Genomic DNA, 19,587 nt, shown 5'->3' with positions numbered 1-19,587 from the left:
TTTATGACCATTGTACCTCCGGCACAGACTCAACAAAGGAATGAATTAAGAGAATTAAGTCATGCTACTCAATTAAAATTAGGCAAGTCAAAATCAACAAATTAGCAGCTGTAATTTAGTAACAATATATTTTTTGTATACAAAAATACTCAATACAAATGTAATATTTATAACAGACCTGTGTTGAAGTTTACCAATCAGATAATTTAAGTACTTTGTAGAAGGTAAAATATTTTTTTAAAGGCAGGTATGTGCAATTGAAAAGTGTTCTGTAGAAAATTTGTTTAATTGAGATTACCAATAATTTCATACAATGTACGCTTTATATAAACATTTTTCTTTATAATACAGACACATAAACTGTTAGTGAGCTGTCAGCCAAATCACAAGTAAATAATTTTACCAAAGACAAGTATATGGGTATAACGATGTCGTAATTCATAATATTTGAAAGTACTACCTCCTCTGGAAGTTCAGCCTCTTCAGCTGCACCTTCCAGTTCCAGCCTGTATCTCCGAAAAAAGGAAACCCCACAGGCAACAGATGATGCAAGTTGTAGCAAAGTAGCCGTTTTAAAATACTGTTGATTAAACTTAAATTTTTACTCATTCTCATCACAATCTAAAAATGTGGCAAATTTTATAGAACTGTGTATCACAACAAAGGTTTTAAAAATGGTCTAGCAAAAATCAGTGCACATGTCACATAATGAATAAAGTAAAGTATGAGCCTATATTGAGACCATCTTAGTAAATCTAGCTGTACATTAAGACATCTAGCTGATGTAATATTCATAATTTCTGTTATACACTCTTCTGCATTACAAAGTTGTCATTTCACAGAAAGGGCAATATCTCCTAATCATAAGAGTCAGAAATATGGATCAGTGAAACCCAGCTCCAAAAGGGAGCAGAACATGCTTTCTGAGGTGGCTACATTAAGCCCTTGGATACGAAATCTCTCTTGTCATTGTTCATTAAAGTTCGCCCAGTTTCCGTTTTTTCACAGCTTTATTCGGATTGTTGCCACTGTGTCCTGGGTAACTTCCCATCTTCAGCCAGAGTACTGCTTTTGCTGGTTATTGGTCCAGAGAGCATAAATTATCTTTCCAATTCTATCTCTAACGATAGGGGTACTGGGCCATCAACGGCTTATGGGGTTATTATAAACCCTTGGATCCTTTTCTTAGGAGGAACTCCTTTTGAAAGCGTTGTAAAAGTCATATCAAGATGTCATTGATGATATACATCAAGGAAAATTTGAGAGCAACTTTGAAGCCAAATAAGGATAAGCTAACGTAGAGTCTTAATACTTTTGCATTCTGGACAAGTTTATTCTGTTCTAGTAAAAGAGTGGCTCAAAAGAGGTAGAAAAAAAAAAAATGCACACATTCCATAAACACAAATTGTCAGACAAACTGCTTATTCCATTAAAGCCAGGGTTCCACTAGCCTCATTTGACTCTGGATCCAAACAAATCAGTTATTACCCAACTTTTGTCTAGGCCTAGTATATGCACTCTGCTTCGGGTCTGGCTTCCCAACTTCCTCATTCTTAATCCAGATCTTGCTCTTTTTTAGCAAGCAAAAGAATCTAGTTTATGATCATTTTAAACATTTGTTAAATATTATATAGTTAAAATTTTGAAGATATTCTAGGCATATAAGAAGTGTAACTCTGATACCAGGGCAGGGCCTGAGGAGTGGAACCCAAGATTCTAAAAAGAAATTTATTCTACTTGGAGTGGAGAGCTTTCACACATGTACTCTGCAATGGAATGGAAGCTTACAAATGAAACGTGTCCTTGGCCAGTTTTGTGGTAAAGGTGTAGCCTAAATGGGTGTATGGCCACTGCACAACTCCACCTCATGTGGTAGTTTGTAATGTGTGGTACCAAAACCAATGAAATATCAAATAATTGGACAAAATATGTTCTATTAAAAACTTGCAACAGCACTAGAGAAAAACTATTTAAAATAAAGAGGATGAGGAAAGTACAGAGAGGGATAAAAAAAATAATAATAAAGAAACAAAGACGGGCTAACCTAACACTTATTGAAATCAGGAAATGACTCTCCGGTGGATGGAACTACTCACACCTATCCTGTATACTTACAACTGTAACTGACATTAAATTTTGGGTTACAGAAGAGTTTATGAAAAGAATATGCATTACAAATCTGTAATACTGAAAACAAGATCTTTGTTTTTACAGTTCTGACACTTATGGCTATTTATTTTATTTAATCTTTTTAGGAGCCAAAGTAATTGTCTTGTCGTATATCAACTCCATACAATTTTCACTATATATTATGTACAACTGCAACACCAAAGCTTACAAAATATAATCTTTATCACAATAAAAAAAGTAAAAGATTTATGATGGAATGACTGGTTTAGTGTGTTACATTGTATCACAATGTACAAATGAAAGATACAACTATCAACATTGTTTATTATTGCCCTCTGGAAATACCTACAGCTACTAAAATTTGAAAAAAAAAAGAAAAAAAAAAAACTACTCCCTGGAAAAAATACTGTTTTTTCATTACCCATTTCATAAAATACTTTTACAAAGCATACAAGCCTTGGCTGTCTCATCCACATCACTTTTTAAGGGATTTCATAAATGCTGTGAGTTCATATTCACTTTGATATTGGTCTTCGTCCCAAAGCTCTGGCAGATTCTCCAGCACTGCCTTTGCTCCAGTGCAGCCAACTCCAAGACCCTGAGTGCTACCTGTGTCATCACCTCTGTTTTGTGCCTCAGCCTTTCCGCCAGAATCAAGAGTGAACAGATCTAGCAGCTGAAAAAGAATGAACATTTTTTTTTTACAGTAATGAGAATTTATGGACAACTGACATTTGATAATTTTAGAAGTAAAATGTGAAACTTTAAATATATATCAATATTGTAGTCAGACACAACTAAGGAAATTTAAAAGGAGATAGTTTTTCCATTTAAGATTTTAACCAGATGCAACTGCAGAATGATCTGGAAACAAATAAAATTCTACTAGAAGCTCCACTAACCTGATTGGTGGCCATGCTAAGCAGACTAGAATTCTCATGGCTGATCACTGTATTTGCTGTCATCATCTTAAATTTCTGTAATCTGAAATCATAAAGGTAAAATGCCACAAGTATTAAAGACTAAAATTAATTTTTGTTAATCATGAAGTGTTAAGACAGTATTGAATAAATTCACTCTGCCCTATATTACAAAGCCCAAATAAATTGCATACCCCATAATCTTCTCCTCAAGGGTTCCTCTTGTGATAAGGCGGTATACATTGACAACACGTTTTTGACCAATTCGATGAGCACGATCCATGGCCTGTAGATCCCTCATTGGATTCCAGTCATGCTCAACAAAGATGACCTGTAATGACAATTATTGTTTATAAATTTGCTAAAAACAGTTCAATAAATATCAATAAATAAAGTATTCATATACAAATAATTTAAGAATTCATACATGACATACATTCAACATTGCTTCAAATCTGAAATGGTTTCATGAAAAAAACTGCCATAAAAATATTCTTATGAGCAACAAAGTAGTAGTAGTAAAAAAAAAAAAAAGCAAAGTAAAAGAGTACAAATTAGATAAATCGTTTTGTATGTAAAAACTTACAGTATCAGCCCCTATCAGATTGAGTCCCAGACCTCCCACTTGTGTTGTGAGCAGCAGTAGATCAATGGAGGGATCTGCATTGAACCGCTGTACAAGGGCATGTCTGGATCCTGCTGGGACTGAGCCATCGAGTCTCAAGTATGTCACACTTGGCAAGTGTCGCCTATAAGGTGTAAAAAGATATTGATAAAACCTTTTACTATTTTTGTCTCATAACTATAAAAAATGGGAGCCATTGTGATTTTTGCATAAAAATGCCCCTATATTCTCCAGAATACAATAAATTAAATAAGTACATTTATGTTTACTTACTTTAGTAAATCATCTTCAATTATATCTAACATGCCCTTCAGCTGACAGAAAATGAGTGCTCGATGAGGTGACACGACGACTTCAGTCTCTGTCCCTCCACCAGCACCAATGCCACAATCCAGAAGCAACTGTCTGTAATGAAGATACCAATATAAAAGTCTTAAGAGTTGTATTCTTAAATGTGTAAGTCTGCAAGGGAAAACATATTTCCCCATTGAGTATTGGCTCAAAAAGAATATAATATAGCAGTTGTTCAAAAAAAAAAAAATAATAATAAAAAAATAAAAAAAAAATAAAAATAAATAAATCTGAATTATCTACATAATAAATTGAATTATTCCATATTATATATACATCAATCTCAAACATCTGAAAATTAACAAAATAAGCAAAGTATAATTTCATTATACAGAAAATAATAATAATAATAAATTATTAAGCCAATTCCACTCTGGTCCAACCATGAACTTACTTCAGAGCAGGCAATTTTGCAGAATGTGTTACATCTGACAGCGAGGAGCTACATTCCTTGAGCTGGGCTGTTACCCGCTCATACTCAGGATGTTGTGGCTTTAGTACCAGCTTCGGGTGGTTGCATACTTTTCTTAAATACTGGAGTGCCTGGGGTTTCAAGAGAGAATATTTTTAATGGACTTTGTCTAACTCGGAAAACTACAAACCGATTTGCTAAGCTTTTGAAAACTTGGTTGGTGTATGAAATATATGAAGCAAAATGGTGTTAAACACAATGAAATACTACAGACAATGATGGTGTTCCTAAAATTCTGTTCCAAAATCATTATTACAAAAATAAAAGGTATTAAAAATGACCAATTCAAATCACAAAATGCCATCAAAATTTCAAAAGCAAAAGTTCATATACAAAAATCAAGGATAATGTCATAAAGAATGATTTTATGTCCAAAAAATATGGACGTCACTAACATAATCTAACTGAAACAGATGACAAGAATAATAAAGCCAATCTCTCACCTGGAATATATGACTATGAGGCTTGTTTCCAACTTCTTTCTCTTGGTCTGTACTTCTGAGTGCATCGTTAATATCCTGGTTGGCTTGTGTACGAGCAAAGTCCTCATACAACTGTTGTTGCAAAGGACTTAGATCACAGTAATAATCCTGTAATTGAAATTCCAGTTATTGTAATATTGGCCTATACTTCATGTATCTTTTAGTGTTAGTGAGCATTTTACTTTATACCTGACATACACCTAAAAGCATAGTAAATAGTAAAAGAATTGTCTTTGATGCTTCAGTGCAGTCCTCCCTATTTGCAAATTTACAAACTTATCACTGCCAACATCTGAAGCTTCAGTTTTGTCTCATGAAAAAAAAAGTGGCAATACAAGTAAAAGGCATGTGTGTCACATACAGGTATCAAAATTGATCAAATACTGGTACTGACTGGTGAATCTGGAATAGCCAGGATGTGTACATACTGTCTCAAAAGGTTCCCCTAAATTTTGTACCTGAGTAATCTTGGGAGGCAAATCCTTCAGAACATCTTCCTTGACTCGCCGCAGTAGGAAAGGAAGAACCTGCCTGTGAAGTGCCTCCATGGCCAGGACCCCCGCTTCTTGCTCCTTGCTTGAGCTCTTAGCATCCCGTGACTGAAGGATTGGCTTGGCATAGCGGGCCATAAACTGTCTTTCTGTGCCCAAGAAGCCTGGCATCAAAAAATCAAAGAGTGACCACAGTTCCAGAACGTTGTTTTGTATGGGGGTTCCTGACAGAATCAGACGATGGTGGGCCACAAGTTGCTTAATGGCTTTTGAAGACTGCAAGAACAAAAAGGAAAACATTTATACTCCAAGTCATTCATATTATCCTTTTCTTCTTATGAATTTACCTAAAAAGATTCCTAACTTATAGGAAAGGAACAATAACATGGCTAATTTTCTATGCAATATAAATATCTAGAGTCAGCCATATGATGATATATATAATTACATATACAACCTATAATAATAAATGCAATAAGTAAGAATAAGCAAGACTTCTTTATGGCTATAGTAATGCATATATAAGATGAAATGAAACAAAAGTCAAAATAAGAAATGAAAATAAATCCTGTTTTGAGTCAGAACAGACACATAATACGACAATAAAATTTAAATACTTTGTTTTATCTGGAGTCTAGTTTGACACAAAATGTCTGTTTAAAATTCCTTTCTTTTACTGTGTTTCATTTAAGACTTTTTGTCATACAGAACCTTGCAACATATGTGAAAAATTATTTGTTTCTGAAATTTATAACATATACATCAATTTTTACCTTGTCTAATGGTTTTGTAAGAAAGAAAGAAAAAAGGTAAAGGGAAAACTGAATCCAAAATACATTACCTTTGTTTTTCCATTTTTAATAACATGACCCTCATCGAGAATCACGTAATTCCACTTAATTTGAGAGAAGAAGTCGATCTCATTTCTTACAATGTCGTAAGATGCTACTATCAGGTTGTGGTCTGGGAAGAACCTCCTCAGTCTATAAAAATAATAATATTCTTACTGAAGATGATAATTTTAACAATAATAATGATGATAATGATGATGATGAAATATTTTTGGGGGGTAAAATCCCTTCCTTTATCCAGTCTTTTTCATACATCACTTTATCTTTATGTAGCAATAATCTGAAGTGTTAAAATACAGATACTGATACAAGATACAAAAAAATAGAAATCCACAAATTATATGTAACACCAACTTAAATGACAATACACTCTACTGTTTATATAATAAAACAGTAGCTGTACGATCCAATAATCCACACAAGTATTTCAAAACCTTTCACTTTGTAAACTTCTTGTCTACAGTAGTTTTTTATCTGCTTACTTGTATCTCTCTGCTGGAGGGCCAAAGTAGTGTAGTGGATTCAAGTATTTCCTCTTGACAAACTTCTCAACCTCATAGACCCAATGTCCTGTGAGGGTCGGAGGGCATACCACAAGGGACTGGAGGGGTTTATTTCCCTTCTGGCCCAATTTCTGCAGGGTGACACATCAACATTTGTAAGTGAAAGATGGTAAAATCACGAGTAATTGAGTATCATTAAATGCAATGAATATTTCTGGAACCCAAAAACTACGAAACTAATTTAATCATTAAACATTTGGCAAAAACAATGCACTTACCTGATATTCCTTTCTTTTGCTGAAGTGATCACCTGCTAGAATACAGATTGACTGCAAAGTCTTGCCAAGACCCATGTCATCACACAAGATTCCATGAAGTCTGTACTGATTCAGGAAATAGAGCCAGTTCACTCCACTCTGTTGAAAAAAGAAATCCTTTATTGTAAACATTTTTCTATTCCACTTTAAATTTTGCCAACTATTTGGGCCAAGTGCATATTGGCATTTATAAAGCTACTTTTACTTTGCGCTTTACATGCTTGTTCTTCAAGACTGGTCTATCATTACATACTGTGCTGCAGGCAAAATCTTAGGAAATTTTCACACATTTCAAAAATGTTTGTCAAACAGTTGACAGTATGCAATCTATCATGGCAATAGCCTCCCTTTCTGCACCCCAAATCTTTTACACAAGTTTTCACATTTTGCCCCAGAAAAATATACATCTAGTCTGAGGACATACTTACTTGAAAACATACACTTAAGTGGTGTTTATGAAAGTTTATAGTAGAACTAATAATACTACAACTAAAATCCCTTAAAATTTAAAATTTTATACGTCAAACAGATCTCTTCATAAAAATAATCAAATCACCCTAGATATTAATCTTAAAGGAAAAGGATATCAGTACAAACAAATTATTCTCAATTTTCATACAATTCATTAAATAAACTTACTTGCTGGTATGACCTCAACTCTGCATTAATAGGCAAGGGAACATTGTAATTCTCAATTTTGGATGGATCAAGCAGTCTCTCAAGGAAATCCCTTTCTCTTCGCTTCTGCTGTAAGAGGACATCACTCAGATTGGGAGGGTCTGGCACACCTCCCTCAAGAGGCAATAATCGGATGAGGGTTGCAAAACAATGTGTGGCCATGAGGCGGACACTATTGTCTTGGTCACTCATACGACCTGTGTAAAGAAAAAAGAAATAAATTTCTCTATACACAATTACTATTATGGGTAATATATGCCACGTATCACTTCTGCAGAACCATAATATTATAAAGACTGTGCTAATGTACTTAAAGATAACAAGAAGTTAGTCACTTGGTATGTTCTATCCAATGCCCTTTCCTAAATTTCAGGCCTGATACAGTAATATCCAGATTCTATCGTCAATCATCTACTTCATGCTAAACTGACTGATGACAGGTACAGGCATTGTCCACTATGTATTCATTTTATTAATCCATTTACATTGTAATGGTACCCAATAAAGTCAATGTGGACGAAAACTCGCACCATGATGACCTGATCTCACTTGTTTCTCACATTCCTTGAATTTTTTTTTGTGAAAAAAGGTTTCATTTCTATTACTATTATTACTGTTATTATTATCATTATCACCTTTACGACATTATCAACAATAATAACAGTAATATAAATACATACTTTTCTTTCCAAAAATTCAAGGAAAGCAATAACTGGCGAGGTCATGTAGAACTAGAAATTGATTATTTGATGACTATGTACTTTTGCAGGCATCTACGAGTAAACAAAATCAATAAAACAAAACTAATGGACAGTATATGTGTACATGTATGCCTAGCAACTGATTAATGGAAATTCCAGGCTTCATAGTAAGCTCCCTAGGAGGGATAAGTAAGGTATACCCTCTTATTAACCCAATAACTGTGAGGTATTTGCTATAATCTGCAGCAACTGCGATTTACAGTAAATGCTGTGGGGATTTAATCCATCGGCCGTGGGTACTGTCCATTACAGGTTTTTGTGAATTTTACTGCACAAAAATGGCTCCATAAGTACTCAGCCACCATGGAGTCACTTAGTAAGCACTAGTAACAGCACCTGATTTCCCTATTACTTGAATTTGCGTATCTTGTCATAAATAATAAAATGAGTAGTTCTTTAGAATGTTCATTTTAGTCATTTATTGCTATTCATAAGGATTTTAATAGTTCTAAAGCTCCTTTATTTAAAAATCTGCCGAGATACCAATATCTTACCTAATAAAGGCACAATAAGGAGAACAATGTAAGGCACGACATCAAATCCCAAACGATCAATGGCAGCAAATATGCATTCAACAGCTCCTTGTCTCTTGTTGTCATTATCAATGGCAGTAAGTGCTGGCACAACCTGCTCCACCACATAGGTCATCACAGGCACAGTCAGCACAGTGGCGAGAGAGCCCATCACTCGAGTGGTCATGTGGCGCACTTCGCTGTATGGATGGTAGAGCCAGTGCTCAAACAGCTCTAACTTTGTCTCAAACTGGAATAATTCATATTTGTTATTGGCATATTCATTCAATTAATTTTCATATCAAATATTTTTTCATGTGAATTATGTATTCCATTATTATATTTTCATTATTCATACAAATATAATGGGTATGTATTATGCATTCCCTTATTATATTTTCACTATTCATTTATATATCCACCAAACCATTTCATACTATGAAGAGAACATAGAGCTGGTTTCAATCCAGCATAGATAAAATACTTTTTCTTTTCCTTTTCTTAATACAAATACTTTCTCTTAATTGCAAAATATTAATCACCTAGCCACATGAGTGGTACAACAATCCACCAAACGTGAAATATACAAAGAAGGATACTAATTTTGCCAACTTCTAATCTAAGAATTCTCAATCACAGGCCAGACATCAGGAGAGTAACCAACCTCCGCAACCAACTTCGGATGTAGCGTTGGTACCACCACCTCCAGAAGCTGCAGCTGGTGCACTGCCTCCTGTGAATCCTTCAGAGTTACTTCATTCTGGGGAGGTACACTGAATGGACTACACAGTAGATCCCATAGCTGAGGTACTTTGGTTGGCAGTTCAGCGCCAAAGTACTGAGCAACGTGCGTCAGAGCGGTTGTGCATCCTCTCCGTTGAATTTCTGCTAGTTGTTGATTCTGGAAATCAAAAGGTCAATTGACTTCCAAATTTGAATTAATGAACTTTAAAATCCTATATGTATATATATAATCATACTATTTCTAATGCAACATTCTACTCTAGGGTTTCAGGGAATGAAACTAATGTTTTCTATACAATACCTAATGTTAGGTGTTGCAAGTCTAATCAACTCCAGAATTTCAAATAAATATACTTTTGGTAAAAACAATAACACTATGCCTACTATCCAGTGTAATATGCAAGAATATTTGTTCATTCATAGATTAGTATCACAATTACTGGAAAAAATGTATATGTGTGTATATATATATTTGTATATATATATATATATATATATATATATATATATATATATATATATATATATATATATATATATATATATATATATTATGTAATACAAATAATAATAATAAAATACTGATGAATAAATAAACTGGGCTGAAAATCCTATTTCCCTTCAATGCACTGTATCAAAAGTTGAGTTCAGGTCAAAGTTTGATTAATGTCTATACTCATTACACTTTTACTATCATGAAAATGTAAAATGTCATAAAAAAGTTGTATAAATAATAATGATACAAAAACAATTAGTAATAATTATGAAATTACATATGAAAACAATATATTACTAAACAATCACACTCTACCTCTGAGTCTAAGATTGCCTCAGTAACCTCACTAGGGTCTTCTTTCTTTGCATTGGCCGGCGGTCTTCCTGGGCCACGTCCAGTGATTGATGAAGTTCGCCTGAGAAGCTGGCGCTCTGCGTTCTGTAAAAGTTATGTGATCATAAGGGCTATGGAATCTATGTCATTCACAAGAAGATTAAGCATTAAAGTAATTTTCATGTAATTTTCAATCTTAAGTACCAATCTTGATTAATGCCTGATCTCTTTTCTAGCTAAATCCAGACTTTAACTTAACCAAAGAACTGTGCAGTTACAAAGTCCTGCCATATTTTCTTGTTACTTTAACCCACTGGCAATGATGTCTTCATCATATCAAAAGTCCATGTTCTAATAACAAGGACGAGATCTCACACACACTAACAAGAGATGGATTACTATCCATGCCCAGAGAAGTACATACAAACAAATAACTATCATCACAAAACTTTACCAAATTTCACTCGTCATTAAGACAAGATAAATATGAGAATCAATTTTGATATACAACTCTGAAATCTTTATGCCAAAGGCACCTATGTCATATGAACTAAAATAAATGTTGCATATTGTATAATTAACCCTTTCTCATATCTACAATTTCGTGACTGAACTATAATATGAGAATATCTGTACCTTTAGCTGTGATGACAAGCTCAGTATTCCTTTTTGTTTATTGGCATCTCCTGTGTTCTTGGATTCCTGTTAAAAAATGGGTTATTAGCTTAAAATATGTTTAACTCTTAGAGGACAGCAATGTACAGAGCTTCAGAGGTAAAAATAACTAATTTGCTTCTGTCTACTTTACTTTTGTCCAAATCATTCTCTTCGATATTCATAACACAAATAATTTATGTAGATACATTTATATAGAATGTAGTAAAATCACCAGCATATCTATAATAAAGTATGGCCTGAAGCAATATAGCATAAATGGCTTTGACATATTCATACTCTTTCCTTGTTATCTTATATCTGATCAGGATAAATCCTTTATATGCTAAATTTTAATGAAGTACAATATACCCTATATGGATTTTTGTGACTGTACTTCTAAAAAACTGCTATAAATAACTTGGTCCAGGGTATATAATTTTGAATACCACAACATTTTTTCCCAGTTTACACTATTAGATACACCACATTTTCTCAATTTACCTCATGAGGGATTTTAGGAGTAAATTCTTGATCGACGCAGAGAAAAGAAGCAAGATTCTTGATCACTTTGCCATTTGGGTTGGTTTGTCGGTCCATACACAGCTCCAACAGTTTGGTAAGGTCCCTTGCCGCTAAAGCCTGCAATAGAGTTAGTTAGCTAGTTATAATATATATATACACATTTATAGATAGATAGATAGATAGACAGATATATATATATATATATATATATATATATATATATATATATATATATATATATATATATATATATATGTATATGTATATGTGTGTGTATAGATAGATAGATATATATATGTATATAAGTATATGTGTATGTAAATATATGTGTATATGTGTATATGTGTGTATGTGTATGTGTATGTGTATGTGTATGTGTATATGTATATTTTATATTATATTATATTATATTATATATGCACACATAAATACCTAAACAGTATCTGAATATCTATTTCCAATCTTGGCTTGGATAGCAATATAAATGGTATACAAGTACAAAAGATAATTTCCACTTACATTTGGGTGCAACCTCTAAAAATTATTTCTTTTCAAACATTAAACTTTTGATATAATCTGCCTAGCTACATTCACATCAGCATCTTTTAACATGTGGAGCAAGTAATCACATCATTTACTCCATTATGTGCGAAATTATTTTTCAATACTTCTATTTTTCAGGCAGAACAAAAAGAAACTTAGCCTGAGCTGTACCTTGCAAACCAAGGGCTAAAGACTGTCCCGTACCTGCAATTGTTCAATCTTTTCCTTCTTGATGCTGTCCATGAGAGGCTTAATAATTGGGTTGAGCTTAGGTGGTAAAATCCGAAATCGCACTACAGCTCCAGAGATTATTGCCTGAGTCCTGTAAATGAGGATAAGGAATACAAGTTACCAACAGGTCAAGACAGAAACAATTAGGGTTTTCTAAAGCTATGATCCTATTCATATGTTACAAACTAAGTGTTTACAAGTGAGCCAATGGTTTGTAATGATTGTAGCATGAAAGCTGTACTTTCATCTTTTACTGAGGCAAAGATACACTTGAACAGTTGATGGTAAGTGATGAGAGGGATCTGATAATGAATGAAACATCTACAAATAAAAGATTTTTATAATAAAAGGTTTCTTATAGTGTAAAATTAATATAATACTAAATTCTCCTACAGTCAAACCATCAGAGAACTTACGTTGTAGATAAGCTTATCTGGTCTGTTGAGGTTTGCGACACATTATTTTGAATAGCTTTCCGTCTCTCTTCCAGTGTACTATGAACTTTGGGCCTAAGGCGTCCTCCGTTAAATAACGTTAAAGCTACATGCCCGCTGAGATTCTGAATCTGAAATCATAAAGGTTAAAAAAACATAATGTCAGGAAAATATCTCTTATGGCTAAAATGCTGTGGATGAATGGTGGTATAGTGCCCTACACTTACAAGCTTACAACTCAATGCTGCCAAAAATGTGTGAACCATCAAAAACATGTCAAATTCTCATTTCAAAGTGTAAATTGTCAGTTTACACATTGGAAGTAGAAGGGACTGTGCTGCTCCTGATGAAGTAATAATCTGAACTGAAAGTATATAGGTGTTAGTCCCTTAACATTTCCAATCATCAGATGGAAGCACATACACATGCCTCTTTGGTGTATGAGCACTTGTGGAGCAATCTATGTGTAGATACATTTCACAAAACCATACTATAGAGAACTATGCATAGATACATTTCACAAAACAGTATTATAGAGAACATCACAGTACTGGGCTAAAAAAACAAATGCATTCTGTTCCATTATTATATGTAACAAAAGGTTGATATGTCAGCATTTCATCTCCAAAGAAGTAATCAGCCATGCTAATTCTTATTCAATAACTAGACTTATAAAAGATCAACAATCTTGCACTTGCTCCAAGCTATTCAAAGCAATCAGCTACTGAGAGTGACTATGATGTACCACCATTTCTCTCCCCCATTACTCAAGGATCCCCACCACCTAGCCTGAGGGGAATTTAGAGTGAATTATAGTACATTCCTTTTTCTCAGCTGTTCTGTTCAATTTATGTATGTTTTTCTTGATTTCATGACACATTTTTTCAGAATATGACTGTAATACAGACATAAGATCATGAGTCACCTGCCCTTTAGGGTTTATCAAAAAAGTGGCTTCATATTACATTACACCAAAAAAAGTTAAACAACAGCAGACACATATGTGCCAAAAGTGTAAAAAACAGACAGCATAATCCCAAATAAATTAAACAACAAGACACCTATATCTGCAAGACTAAAAAAGTTCAATGACAATAGACAAACTACCTTATACAAAAGCCCCTAGACCAAAATAAATAAAATGAGAGAAAATCCTTTGGCTTACCTGTTCTAAGGTTAATACTGGAGCATTTATGAAGGCCTCATCTAAAGGAAGCTTATAATGTCTTAGCATAGCCATAAAGTCACGTGTTTCCTGCTGTAATCTGAAATTAAATAGACACATTATAAAGGGAGAAATTTCACATGTAGACATATATACCTCATATACTATATTTCTAGTACTAAATAACCATTTAAATACTCCACACACACACACATGCACACACAACAGGCTTATTGTCAAAATCCAAAAGAACAAAAGAACCTTGCTCAACTCACCTTGTAAAAGACAAAGCAATTTCATCATAGTAGACAACCTCCATCAGACATGAATGTAGAGCATTCTGAAGGAGTGAATGGCACTCTTGGTTGGCATATATTGATGCCCATTCCCTAACCACAGCTCCTGCTGCTAGTCGCTGCACTGCCGAACGAGAGCTGAGATGTGCAATAAGAAGGCGAATGTAGCATAGAACAGGAGTTTCCTCGGGAGGGTATACTATCCCTGGCATGGGCTTAATCACATAGTTTGAAAGGCAACCTGGAACAGTAAAAAAGGATGTGATCCTTCTCTTCAAGAGGAATAAAATAAGTGGAAACATTTGAAAAAATATATATACATGTGTATGTTAAAGTACTAGACTCTCCTTTCAAGTTCAATAGTCAGCATTACTAATATGTGAACCACCAGTCTCTATTGTTGTATATGAAACAGATGTCAAAACAAATAACAGGGTGTATGTTTTCAGACAATTCAGACCTAGCAGTTCACTCCCTGGAAACATACAGCAATGAATTTGGGAAATGGTATGAATTATACATTATAATTTTTTTTTTTCATCTTCCTTTCTCATTAATATAGCCATACCCCACATACCAAATACCATGCAAAAAAGATAATGATTTTTTTATGGACATTTACCTAGGAGTCTTGCAGCAGCACATCTGGCCCTCACAACCACAGATTGTTTCTCACAAGGATCATTATACTGTTCACAACCACCCAGGTAATATTTGGCTTCAGCTTTTTCCGCTGGATCATTTAGGGCACCGACTCGCAATCTCTTCCCCTCACCTGACTGAAAGAACGAGTATGTCAAAATACATAAAATATGAAACAGACATGTAAAACTGTAATATCACTGAACTGAAGGAAAGGAGACAAAGGGGTAGGCGATGCATGTATGTGCAGCCATGTTTGCACAAGCAGGTGTGTACAAACAAAAGTGTTTCCTTGGAACAATAAACCTTAATATACCTGAAAAAAAACTCACCTTATTATGATGAGCAATTAGTAAGAGTGTTGGCTCAAGAGGAACCTTGGGGTTGGCCATCATGAGGCAGAGCCAAGAAGCAATCATAGGACACACAGCTGGCAGCAAACTCTCAAGGCTCGTCCTTGCCAACATCTGTTCCCATATCTGTTAAATGAAACAAGAAAAAATATGTAAATATAATTTTCATGGGCCAAATGACAACAGTAGCCTTCTAATACTATGGAACATTTTGAAAGGCAAATGGTAGGTCTAATAATTCTATAGATATAATCAACTAACTGACAGTGAGTACAACAGAGATATCTGTTACAAATCATTTCTTCAAAATGAATCACTATACAGAATATAAAAAAGTGCCAATTTGATTTTTTATCCTAACAATTTTTACAATGGTTTAGGACTATCATTAAATTGCTTTATAAACAAATTTCACACATCTCTTACCACAACATGAACCATATTCATTGTGACAATTGTAGAAGAGGTATGAATGAGTATGAATATCTTCTCTACATTATTGCATACCCAACAAGAAAATATCAGCACTACATACAAAACAATCTAAGCAGCCTAATCATATGGCTAGAACCCTTTGGGCTGAGATGGCATGACATATATGACATGTCTACTGTGACTTCAGTTTTTGATTGTATTTTCACCTAGATAGCTCCACAAGTGCTTAGTTACCAAGGAGTCAATTAATAGTCCTATCTCAACTGCTTTTCCTTGCTATTTAGAAAGATTATTTTCTTTATCTATTGCTATTAATATCTTAACCCACTGGATCCAGATGCCTCATTCCCATAACATAGCCCAAAATATGGGCAATAGGCTTCTTGATCAGACACTGTGACAAGAGCAAGGCTTGTAAGCCAGGTGCAAACGAACACTTGTGTGCAGTGACAAGACTTTATTGTGTTCCTTGCACAGTCTACATTACTCAGTGCAAGATTAAAACAAAATAACTTTGTTATTTGTGTCATTAATTTTTTTTTTGTAATATTAAATTTCCTGTAATAGAACATGCATTACCAGTCATGGCAGCCAGGAATAGGATCCTCAGCAAGGAAATAGTTTCTTTCCAGGAGCCAGGACTCTTCCATTCATGGCTCACAGAGAGTACATTCTGCACTCATTTATCAAAGAAAATAATGCTAAAACCCCTTCTTAAATGAGTCGATGATGATGATGATGATTGATGATGATTGATGATGATTGATGATGATTAATGATGATTAATGATGATTAATGATGATTAATGATGATTAATGATGATTGATGATGATTGATGATGATTGATATTGATTGATATTGATTGATGATGATTGATGATGATTGATGATGATGATGATGATGATGATGATGATGATGATGATGATGATGATATGCTTGAGATGCTGCAGTCAGATGCTTGAGCAAAATAGTTCAGGGAACACATATTTCCTTGCTCTGTGTGCATTGGCTGCTGTGTATATGATTTTCCAGCATTTGAGACAAAAATAAGGCTTTAACCCCACACTTGAGAGGCTAGAGCTCCTGAACAGATGCACCCAGAGCCAAACAAGCAAACTATTACTTAAGGTGGACAACTTGGAGCCAGCTGATAGTGCATCACATTTGGCTTCAGCTCATTATGGCAAGAATATATACACAGTCAATAATGGGTTAAAAAGCATTAACTGATTCATTAGTAGCTGAGTAATTGTGGAGCCATCTGTGGACAACAAAAAACTGCAATAGACATTGTATGTACCTCTACACAAAGGGGTATGGAATGGTACATTATTGATAACAGCAACTAATAAATGGCACATTAAGGATATCAGTTAAAATATGTTATGTTATTGATAACAGAAATTAAGAAAGGGTACATTTTAGAAACAACATTTTTATATCACATATTGACTACTGATGAATATACAGATACTCCCTACCTTGAAAACAAATTCGATGTTTTCTTCTGAGGTTTCTAACAACGCTCTCTGATACATGTGAGTGAGAGCTGGTTGGATAATGGGGTTTAGCCATTCTAGAAAATCCTCACATTTTGTCTCCTCTTGAGGAAATTTGACCTCTGCTTGATTATTTTCTGGTTCATTTTTCACTTCGTTCTTTTCTTTTTCCATTTCCTCTTCTTTTTGCTCTCCCTTCTCTGTTGACTGATCTTGATTGCTATTCTCATCCTTTTTCATCTGCTGATCATCTGAGGGAGGGATTTTCTTATCATCTTGTTTCTCCTCGTCTACCAACATCTTATCATCTTTCTTGATATTTTCCTCTGCCTTCGGCGACTTCTCCACCAACATTTTATCATCTTTCTTGATATTTTCCTCTGCCTTCGGCGACTTCTCCTCCAACATTTTATCATCTTTCTTGATATTTTCCTCTGCCTCTGGCGACTTCTCCACCAACATTTTATCATCTTTCTTGATATTTTCCTCTGCCTCCAGTGACTTCTCCTCCACTTTGGCTGTCACACTTTCATGAGAGTTTGTGCTTTCTTGTTTAATATCTATCTTACTACTTTCTTCTGCCTCTGAACGTTCTTCCATCGCCATTTCCTCCACTTTGGCTGTCACGTTTTCACAACTGTTTGATGAGTTTTCCTGTTTAATATCAACTTGTGCTCCCACTTCTTGATTTTCTACTTTAACCTTTGCACTGTGTGAGGCTGACGTGAGGGTGGCTAAGGTTGCAAGGGCAGATCCTCTCACAGAACTACTTGAGTGGTAGAGAAATGGCCAAAGCCTTGGAGCCAGTTCTTTCAGGTCACTTTGCATGCTGTCAAATAAAAAAGAGGCAATCAGTAAAATAGTGTAACTTCTAAACTAAATCTGCATTATGCCTCCTAAGATTCACCTATATCTATGTATATCAAGTACATGATAATTCACTTTTATATGGCTATGATTTGGAACCCCACAATTACAACTCTCAATCTAATCACTCATCATCCCCTATGGAACATACATCCTACATTTAAGCTTCCTTACATAAGGATGAAGAGAACACAGGGCAAATTGAATTATTATCCCATAGGATACTATCAATTTTTTGTCATACTTGGAGGGAAGTGGATGAAAATTATCATTTAGTGTGTTGATGTACCACGTGTCAGATTGCAAAACAGTGCATCCTTTGAGGGTCCAAAGCATGAAATTGAATATTATCTAGATTATGTCTGCTTGCACCTCTTTACACACCTGGCATCACTACTTAAATGGGAAAGAAGTTTTGATAAAAGCAGTAATATGGAGTTGGTCGAGGAAGTCAAATCATCTATGTCAAGAAGTGAATCCCACAATGTAGCCACCAGCTTTGTAACTACTTCTCGGTCCAGCAGCAAGACAACACTGTCAGACACAGGAACCAGACAAGATGCAGCCACAGCCACTACGTCATCCATCTCATCCACTAAGCCTGAAATTTTTGGAGACAGTTTCATCAGCCAACTTTCATTAACTAATTTCACATTTATGCTCCATCAAAGTTTCTAGAAATATGTCAACATCGAGAGATCATCTGATATATATATATATATATATATATATATATATATATATATATATATATATATATATATATATATATATATATATATATATATATATATATATATAAATATATATATATATATATATATATATATATATATATATATATATATAAATATATATAAATATATATATATACATATATAAATATATATATATATATAAATATATATATATATATAAATATATATATATATATATATATATATATATATATATATATATATATATATATATATATATCTTAGGTTATTTCCCAATATTTTCAACATTTATATGAAAATTATACAGCCTTCTTATAAATTTTATCTAAATATATCAATTTATTTGAGACTCCTAGTAAACATGACAAAAGGGTCTAAACTCTAGCCCATTTCAAATCATCATACCTTTATATATATGTGGATATGCATGAGTGAGTAGCTGCGACCTGAGGTCATCTCGAACAGCCAAGAGGTACTTGAGGCCAAGCAAACCCCCATGGCGAGCCTCCCATTCCTTCCATGACAACATTGTTTCCAGTAAGCTAAGAACACCAAAGA

The 19,587-nt window shown here is 34.2% G+C and overlaps 1 protein-coding gene across 1 annotated transcript in view; it reads right to left on the bottom strand.

Annotated features, from left to right (window-relative positions):
- Positions 1-270: 270 nt before the first annotated feature.
- Hel89B (histone acetyltransferase 1) overlaps positions 271-19,587 on the bottom strand; it is a 29,301-nt gene continuing 9,984 nt past the window's right edge. The window contains exons 9-34 of the mRNA XM_070118932.1: positions 19,435-19,587; positions 18,695-18,911; positions 17,426-18,272; positions 15,489-15,635; positions 15,137-15,293; positions 14,494-14,755; positions 14,219-14,318; positions 13,036-13,184; positions 12,593-12,710; positions 11,825-11,962; positions 11,303-11,368; positions 10,649-10,771; positions 9,758-9,994; positions 9,076-9,343; positions 7,782-8,017; positions 7,104-7,241; positions 6,805-6,956; positions 6,313-6,454; positions 5,439-5,747; positions 4,942-5,088; positions 4,421-4,569; positions 3,949-4,080; positions 3,637-3,799; positions 3,245-3,381; positions 3,033-3,114; positions 271-2,806 (exon numbers count right to left, since the gene is read on the bottom strand). The exon at positions 19,435-19,587 is cut by the window's right edge and continues 33 nt beyond it. Coding sequence (XP_069975033.1) covers positions 2,606-2,806; positions 3,033-3,114; positions 3,245-3,381; positions 3,637-3,799; positions 3,949-4,080; positions 4,421-4,569; positions 4,942-5,088; positions 5,439-5,747; positions 6,313-6,454; positions 6,805-6,956; positions 7,104-7,241; positions 7,782-8,017; positions 9,076-9,343; positions 9,758-9,994; positions 10,649-10,771; positions 11,303-11,368; positions 11,825-11,962; positions 12,593-12,710; positions 13,036-13,184; positions 14,219-14,318; positions 14,494-14,755; positions 15,137-15,293; positions 15,489-15,635; positions 17,426-18,272; positions 18,695-18,911; positions 19,435-19,587 — 4,970 coding nt within the window. The 3' untranslated portion in view covers positions 271-2,605. The remainder of the gene's footprint in view (positions 2,807-3,032; positions 3,115-3,244; positions 3,382-3,636; positions 3,800-3,948; positions 4,081-4,420; positions 4,570-4,941; positions 5,089-5,438; positions 5,748-6,312; positions 6,455-6,804; positions 6,957-7,103; positions 7,242-7,781; positions 8,018-9,075; positions 9,344-9,757; positions 9,995-10,648; positions 10,772-11,302; positions 11,369-11,824; positions 11,963-12,592; positions 12,711-13,035; positions 13,185-14,218; positions 14,319-14,493; positions 14,756-15,136; positions 15,294-15,488; positions 15,636-17,425; positions 18,273-18,694; positions 18,912-19,434) is intronic.

Source organism: Penaeus vannamei, chromosome 43 (genome assembly GCF_042767895.1).
Source record: "Penaeus vannamei isolate JL-2024 chromosome 43, ASM4276789v1, whole genome shotgun sequence".
Taxonomy (NCBI): Eukaryota; Metazoa; Arthropoda; class Malacostraca; order Decapoda; family Penaeidae; genus Penaeus; species Penaeus vannamei.
Note: the sequence above shows the minus strand (reverse complement) of the source record. Positions and strands in the feature narration are given on the sequence as shown.